Genomic DNA, 8,428 nt, shown 5'->3' on the forward strand with positions numbered 1-8,428 from the left:
GTGTGTGTGTGTGTGTGTGTGTGTGTGTGTGTGTGTGTGTGTGTGTGTGTGAACACCAGCTGTGTGGCTGTGTTGGTGCGACTATAATGATAATTGTGCATCTTTGTATCTTGGTGCCTAATTATAACTGGATGTGAGTGTCTAATAATAGATTCACAGAAGCTCTGAGATTCAGGGTCCTCCAATGCACTGTAGTCCAAGGGATATCTGAACAAGGACCCATTCTACATCATCTATCTAGCCATCTGTTCATTCCCTCTACAAGTGGTTATTAAATACCTACTATGTGGCTAGGGAACCGAGACCTGAGTCAGGAAGGCCTGGGTTCAGGTCCCTCTTTGTATACAAATTGTTTGACCTGGGGAAACCTCCTTAACCTCTCAAGCATCTAGGCTGCAAAGCAGGCATGACTCTTCATTGGTAGAAGGAGTTTCCCTACTTGGGGTTCTGTACATCGATAAAGTCACATATCCAGGGGGAAAACCATTTGTGTCACTGTTAGACACTAGGAGCATGAAAGCGAATCCAAAATATTCCTTGACCTCTTGGGAGGGAGGCAGCGTGTGTCCAGATATAATAAAGAGTGCTATTTGCTGATGGATTGGTCATCCACACGATGCTTGAGGACCTCTATTGGGATAGAATACCCAGCCTCCTGAGCCAGCCTATCCCATTGCTGGACAGTTCAGAAGTCTGTCATTACAAATCTGGGGCTGGGCAGCTTCCCGCCAGTCCTGACCATGCAGAGCCAGTGGAAACCTTCTTCCAGGGTTCTTTTTCAGTCTTTGAAGACAGCTCTCCTGTCCTTCTAGACTTTCTTCTCCAGGCTAGATTAAGTCCTGGAAGAGACCTTACAAGTCATCCAATTAAACCATCATTTTACAGGAAGAGGAAACTGAGGCAGCCCCAGAAGGAGAGAGGCTTTACCTAAGGTAGCACTGATAATAAGAAGTCGACCCAGGATTTGAAATCCAAATCTAGGGCTTTCCCTAGGATGCTACTTTAGAAGTATAGCAATAGTGTATCTAATTAGATATGGATGAATAATAATGATGCATATGTTCTGATACTAATAATCATGCCTCTGGTGTGTGTATGTATGTATGTGTGTATATATGTGTGTGTGTATGTGTATATATATATGTCTGAGACCAAAGCTTGGGAGCTTGGAAAACTGAAGACTTGGTGAGTGGGAGTGACGAGAGATGGTGGGGGTGGGGTGGGGGACTGGATCTGGAATAACAAGGACTTAGAACTGACTTTCTGCTCTATCTCTTCCCTGCTAAATGACCTGAGGCATATCACTACAGCTCAGAACCTCAGTTTCCTTATCTGTGAAATGGGCATAATGATATTTGACCTACCTAAGATAATGATGGTTGTTCACAGTTCTATAGCCCTTCACAATTTGCAAACTGCTTTCCTTGGACAACCCCATCAAGACTGTAGATTGTATCAATAATCAATCAATCAACAAGCTATTATTAAGCACCTGTTATGTCCCAGGGACTGTGCTGAGCTCTTGTGAGCCAAAAGACAAAGAATTCTATTATAGCATAAGTATTATTGCCCTCAATCTAATTCAATCCAGCAAGGACTTTCTAAGTACTTCTATGTGCCAGTATGATACTAAATACTCTTTGGCAGATAGACAAGATGATAGACTTGTCCTCAAGGAGTTTACACATTTTAATGGGCTTATAGTCCCCGCTTGAGAAATGAAGAAGGGAAATGACTTGCTCAAGGTCACACAGCTAGTAAGTAACTGTGCAAGAGGTGAAACAAATTCTTGACTCCATTAGTGTGAAGCATCAGTTGAGATCATTCATCTAAAGTACTTTGTATCTGTGTAATGCCATGTAAATGTAACTTATCTTTTGTGGGTTTGCCATAACTAGGACAGGCAACTGGGTCTTTGTCCCAGGGCTTTGCCATCTGTGAGAGCTTCCTTCTCAAAGTGATTTAGAGGTCCCTGTCCCCTCACCTTTTACCACAGGGCTCTAGATTCTGATATTTCTAGGGTCCTGTCACTGGGGCACCCAGCCCATTTCTAGGCTGGCACCACCTTCAGCCAGACTCTCCCCTGTGCCCCTGCCACCACCATATGGGAAAATATTTTACTTACAGCTCCATGTAGGCTTGAAAGTGGACTGAGCCTCAATCTCAAAGCCTCCTTATCCCTGTTTCCCCTCCCTGTTCTTCTCCCGTTATCCTAAAAACGTAGTCAAGCTAGTCCCGGGGGGAGGGGTTGCTCAGAAGGCCCATTGCCTCCTCTCCACAGAGCCGTCGACAGCTCCCAACATGCCAAGGGAGATTAGAACCAGACAAGTGGCATTCCTGGCCAAGGTGACTCTGCTGCAGGCCTGGTCAGATGACCAGGTGTCTGCCAGGGTGGGCCCCAGACCCAGCATGGCTTCAGGCTCACGATTGCCATTTAATAAATACTTATTGGTTGCCTGATTAACAAATTACATAGACAACAAAACTTCTCCAGGCTAGCTTTAGGAGGGACTCATTTACAGGCCCATCTTAGCATGTGTATGGACTGTCAGGAGTGACATAGAACATATCCCTACATTCCAGTCAACAAATACCATCCAACACCTACTTACTTGGTCATTTCACTAAAGTAGCACAAAGATAACAATGAGAACCTTTGGTGTGCCAAGCTCAGGGTCGGGAAGTGCTTTACATGCCTTGGACTGCTGCCATCATCATCATCATCACAATCATCATCATCATCATCATCATCATCATCGTCAACTAACTAACATTCATATAGTACTTACTATGTTCCAGGGAAAGGAACATTTACAGAAATAAATTTTATACATATATACACACACATACACATAGATACACACATTAAATACAATCGGTAAACATTTAGGTGCCCAGTTAATTTAATAGAAAATTAAATACAATATATATAATTAGGTATAAATATATACATACATATAGACACACATATATACATACACACATTAAATATAATCAACACACATGTATTAAGTGCCTAGTTAATTTAATAGAAAATTAAATACAGTATATAAAATTATGTAGACATACACACACATATATATATATATATACACACATATAAAATCTATTGCCAGCTCATTTTACAGATGAGGAAACTGAGGCAAACAGGGTGAAAGGACTTGCCCAGAGTCACATAGCTAGTGAGTGTCTAAGGCTGTATTTGAGGTCTCAATTCCTCATCTGTAAAAAGAGAGATTGACCCTTAGAGGAGGAAATCGATCATAAGGGTAGCAGGGGTGGGGTCGGGTAGTGGTGGCTTGTGACTTGCCAAGTTCACAAGGCTCACAGCTAGCACAGCTGGGCACTGAACCCATATTCCATGATGCCCAAGGTGCTCGAAATCCCATGATCCTTGGCCTCCCGTGGCCTCCCCCAGCCTTCCCCAAGCTCCATGGCCCTCCCTGTTCTTCCCTGAGCCAGGTCTCTCCTTTGGTTCCCAGACTCTTTAAGAGCCACCCCGAGACCCTGGAGAAGTTTGACAGATTTAAGCACCTGAAGACTGAGGATGAGATGAAAGCGTCTGAAGACCTTAAGAAACACGGCGGAACAGTGCTCACCGCCCTGGGAAACATCCTGAAGAAGAAGGGCCACCATGAAGCAGAGCTGAAGCCTCTGGCCCAGTCCCATGCCACCAAGCACAAAATCTCCGTTCATTTCCTGGAGGTCAGAAGCTGGGCCTGACTTGTAGGGATGGAGAAAAGAGCATAGGGAGGGGGGAAAGAGGGAAGGAGCAGCCAACGTCACACAACACAAAGGTTTCTCACATTGAGACAATTGACTTCAAGTTGGAAAGGGCCATTTTCTAGGGCAACCCCCTCATTTAACAGATGAGGAAACTGAGGCACACAGACTCCAATATCAAAGAAGGAGAAAGTGGTAGAGTTTCTCTGACCACAAGTTTGACACTCTTTCCAATGTACTCTTTCTTCTTAGAAGTCATTTAGACCAATCGCCTTACGTTACAGATGGGGAAACTGAAATTACTTACCCGAGGTCACCTAAGTAGCAAGTGACAGAGTCAGAATTTTGCAGGATCATAGACTTAAAATTAGAAGGGGCTTTAGAAGCCATTGAGTTCTACCTCTCTCATTTTACCGATGAAGAAACTGAGGCACAGGGAAGTTAAGCCACTTGCCCAACTTGAACTCAGGTCCTCTGACATCAGGTCTGGTGCAAATACCAATATTCCCTGCTGCCTCTTCTTGTTTCTAACACTCTTAGATCTCTCCTGGGCCTGATTTCAGGTCCAGGTGAACAGAGCTGGAGTTCTTAACCCAATAGGCTTAATGTTTTCACAAATGAGAAGCAGCAAGGCTCTCACTGTCCCCAACAGGCAATCGATACTAGTCTCGTGAAGTCATCTGAGAAGCTAGTTAGCATGGCGAGACGTAGGGATTTTATTGCTAGAAACCCGTTGGACAGGTGGGGGCCCTTGGGCTGGAGATGAAATGGACTGTGGGGCAAGAGCCATTTCCTAAGGGACGTGATAGGAAGGCTGGTGTGTGAGGCTACTTCTCCTTCCCACCTGTTGGCAGAGGGTTTGTTTTTAATTTTAAATTTTTAATGAAGGAACCAACTTGTTTGACAACCCTAGTGAATTCTGCCCATCTGTTCATTCTATCCAACAATTCTCCCCAGGAGCCCCAAGTCCCCATCTGAAAGCCATCCACCATAATAGCATGAGCAGCGAGCTAGGAACCCTGCCTCAGACACTTAATCACTGTGTGATCGCAGACAAGTTACTTCTCTTTGAGCCTCAGTTTCCTCATCTGTCAAAGGGGAGGGAGTGATGATACTTATCTTGCAGGGTTGTTGTGAAGGGAAGTGCTTTGCAAACCTTAAAATGCCCTAGAAGGGGGACTGGTTACTGATTTTAGACTATCACTGCCCTTCCCTGAACTCCTGTTTCCTCACCTGTAAAATAAGGATGAGAAAACCTGCCCTAAGAGAGGCCACGGAATCACCAAGCTCTGGGTTCAAGTCTCGTCTTTGCCTCATACTGACCATACGACCCTGGGCAAATCCCTTAATCTTTTAGTGCCCCCCAAGCCACTCTCTAAGATTCAATTGCAGAGAAAGTGCTGATCTCTATTGATGTATTGACCTTCCTCGATAAGAGCACCATCCAAAATAAAAATAGAATTATTATACACATACATATATGTATACGCAATGACTGTATATATGTATGTCATATATATATATTGCATACACGTGTATTGTATGTGTATATGTGGGTATATTGTAAACATGTGTGTATATGTGTGTACATAGCTATACCTACACACGTATATCTAGATCCATATCCATCCCCATCCATCCATCCATCCATCCATCCATCCATCCACCCATCCAATCATCCATCCTTCCAATCCTAGGAGGGTCTGATAAGCTAAGAAGCTTTGTAAGTGTTGAAATACTCTGAGTTTCTTCATCTATAAAGTGAGGGGGCTGGGCTAGATGCCTTCTAAGGTCCCTTCTAATTCTAAATCTATGATCCTCCGATCCATCGCTCATCCATGCCTCAGTTTCTCCATCTGTAAAATTGGGAAAATAATATCTGCCCTACTGTCTTTGAGATATTATTTATTCTCAGGCTTTTGGCAGGTGTGATTCATTTTCTGGCCTTATGAGCATGAAAAGAAGACTCAGTGCTCATCCAGACATGCTCCCTTTAATTAGGGCCACTGGACCGGCCCGGCCATTTGGGTTGGTTACATATTTAGAAGCACAGAATTTTCGAGCCAAGAAGGGACGCCAGAGGTCATGTGGTCCAACCTCCTCATTTTACAGACAAGGAAGATGAGACAAAGGGCAGAGGGGGATTTGCCTGAGGTCACGCAGGTAGCAGTAGCAGAGCTGACCATTGTGCCCAGGTGTCCTGAATCCTGGTCTAGTAGTATTTCTACTATTCCATGAAGTAATAACAGCCAGCATTTATACCGAGATTTAATGGTTACAAAGTGTGCTATGTATATTATCTCCTTTAATCCTAACAACTCAGGGAGGTAGGCTCTATAATAATCCCCATTTTCTAGATGAGAAAACTGAGGCTGAGAGAGGGTTAAGTGACTCGCCCAGGGGGACCCAGCTGGTAAGTGGAGGAGATAGGATTTGAACTCAGGTCTTCCTGACTCCAAGTCCAACACTATCTACTGTGCAACCTACCTGGGAGATAGTAGGGCAGATATTATTTCCCCCATTTTGCAGATGGAGAAACTGAGGCATGAATGAGTGATGGATCAGAGGATCATAGATTTAGAACTAGAAGGTTCCTTAGAGGGCATCTGGTCCAGCCCCCTCACATTATAGATGAAGAAACTCAGAACCCAGGAAACTGAGGGACTCAACCAAAGTCAGTGGCAGACCTAGGTTTGGAACCCAGGTCTTTTGTCTCTAAGCCCAGTGCTTTCCCTTAGTCATGCTGAGATGCCATGACTTGGCAGGGTCACAGCAGCTAGCAGGTTGTAGGTGTTGGATGTGAACTCTTTCTTCCGAGGTCCAGATTGAGCTCTTTGAGTGCTTTGTATGTATCAAGCACCAAGTGCTAAGCACTGGGAGTACAAAGAAAAACCACCAAACCCCCAGAGCTCTCAGGGTGCTCACGACGTCTAATAGGAGTTAGCACTTATATGGTGCTGTTAGGTTGGCAAAGCACTTTTACATATGTAATTCTTCCCATCAACCCTGGAAAGTAGGGGCTATTATTATGATCTCCATTGTACAGATGAGAGAACTGAGGCTTAGAGAGGTCAACTGACTTGCATAGGGTCACACAGCTAGTAATAATAATAATAACAAGAACAACAACTAACATTTACATCATAGCACTTACTATGTGCCGGGTTTCTTAACCCCAGCCCCACGCTCTATCCATGGTGCCATCTAGCATAGGTGTTGGTGACTTGTCCCTTCCCCCCCGCCCCTCAAGTGCTGGGACTTGTCTGGTCCTATATTTAAGTCAGGTTATACTGTCTGTAACTTCCCCAAGCATCCAACCTCCTCCCATTTCCTCTGGTCAAAATTGGTTCCATATGTCCTGACTGAAATCTGAGAACCCTGCCCATGAGGCCCTTTCCCCATTCCTGTTCTGTCCTCCAACTCTCAGCTCTCCCTCCAGATTTTGAATAAGAGCATCTGGCCCTGCTCCCCCTCCCTCCCCTTTGAATTCCGTTGGTCTCACCGCAGACCTCTCTCCTCCCACCCCCTGGATCTCTAAAGGCTTCCATCCCAGCGTTGGCTGGTAATGCACCCTCAATGACCTTTTCCTTTTCTCTCTCTCCCTCTCCCCCACACCCTCTTCCCTTTTCTCTCACTTGCTCTACCTGGGCAGCTCATCTCAGAGGTCATTATCCAAGTGATCCAGAGCAAACACCCTGGGGACTTCGGCGCGGATGTCCAGGCTGCCATGAAGAAGGCTCTGGAACTTTTCCGCAACGACATGGCGGCCAAGTACAAGGAGTTTGGCTTCCAGGGCTAGAGCGGGCTGTGGATTGAGCTAGATGGTGGTCAGACTCCTCCACTGGCTGCCATCCCTCCTGCCTAACCCCCTGGGTCAAGTAGTTAGCTTCTATTAAAGTAGCACCTTAGTTTTGGGTTTGGGGATAACCTATCTGACTGAGACATGGTGATGGAAGAAGAGAGGGAGGAGGTGAGGGGATTCTTCTTATCTGTTACTAACTGGCCAGAGTAATTCTGCCAAAGGTCCATAACTTTCATTTTCTCCTTGGCCTTCCAAAGGTGGAGACCTGAGCCCTGGGGCACTGGTGGGTAGCTGGCCATCTTTCCTGGAGGTGCTTTTGTGGATATACCTCTTGGCTTCCTTTCTGGGAGGCAGTGACAGTTTGCTCTTTACTGGGCAGGGAAAATGAAGGGTTAGAGAGAAAATTGAGGGAAGGGGGAGTGATGTGGTTCAGCCCTCCTTATTCCCACCATCTGGGTCCCTAATGGCTTCCATTCCTGCCTTTGATTAGCATTAGCCCTTCAACTGTGGACTGTCTTTCCTTTCCTCCTTCTCTTTCTCTCCCCCAAGGCTGTCACAGCCAGTGCCCCCAGCATTCCTTGGGGATGGCGGCTCTGACAGATGGCTCCTGAAAAAGTTGGAGACACTTGAGACACTGGGGGGTGGGGGTGGGAGGAGGGGGGAGAGAGAGAGAGAGAGAGAGAGAGAAGGAGGGATGGAGAGGAAGAGGGAGAGAGGGAAAGAGAATGCTCTCAGTTAATGGGTGTGACTCTCCTGGTCTTAATAAAGGACCTGCAACCAATTTGTCTGTCTGGGCCTGGTGCTTTCCTCCCCTTGGAGAAGATGAATGAGACCTGGGAGGGGAGAGATGACAGGGAGATGCACAAGGCCGGGAGCTAGCGGGCAGACAGCGCCACTGATGTC

The 8,428-nt window shown here is 45.8% G+C and overlaps 1 protein-coding gene across 1 annotated transcript in view; it reads left to right on the plus strand.

Moving 5' to 3' along the window:
• Nucleotides 1–8,152, plus strand: part of MB (myoglobin) — a 17,895-nt gene extending 9,743 nt beyond the window's left edge. The window contains exons 3-4 of the mRNA XM_027873485.1: nucleotides 3,483–3,705; nucleotides 7,376–8,152. Coding sequence (XP_027729286.1) covers nucleotides 3,483–3,705; nucleotides 7,376–7,522 — 370 coding nt within the window. The 3' untranslated portion in view covers nucleotides 7,523–8,152. The remainder of the gene's footprint in view (nucleotides 1–3,482; nucleotides 3,706–7,375) is intronic.
• Nucleotides 8,153–8,428: the final 276 nt, after the last annotated feature.

Source organism: Vombatus ursinus, unplaced genomic scaffold (assembly GCF_900497805.2).
Source record: "Vombatus ursinus unplaced genomic scaffold, bare-nosed wombat genome assembly UNPS02003292.1, whole genome shotgun sequence".
Lineage (NCBI taxonomy): Eukaryota > Metazoa > Chordata > Mammalia > Diprotodontia > Vombatidae > Vombatus > Vombatus ursinus.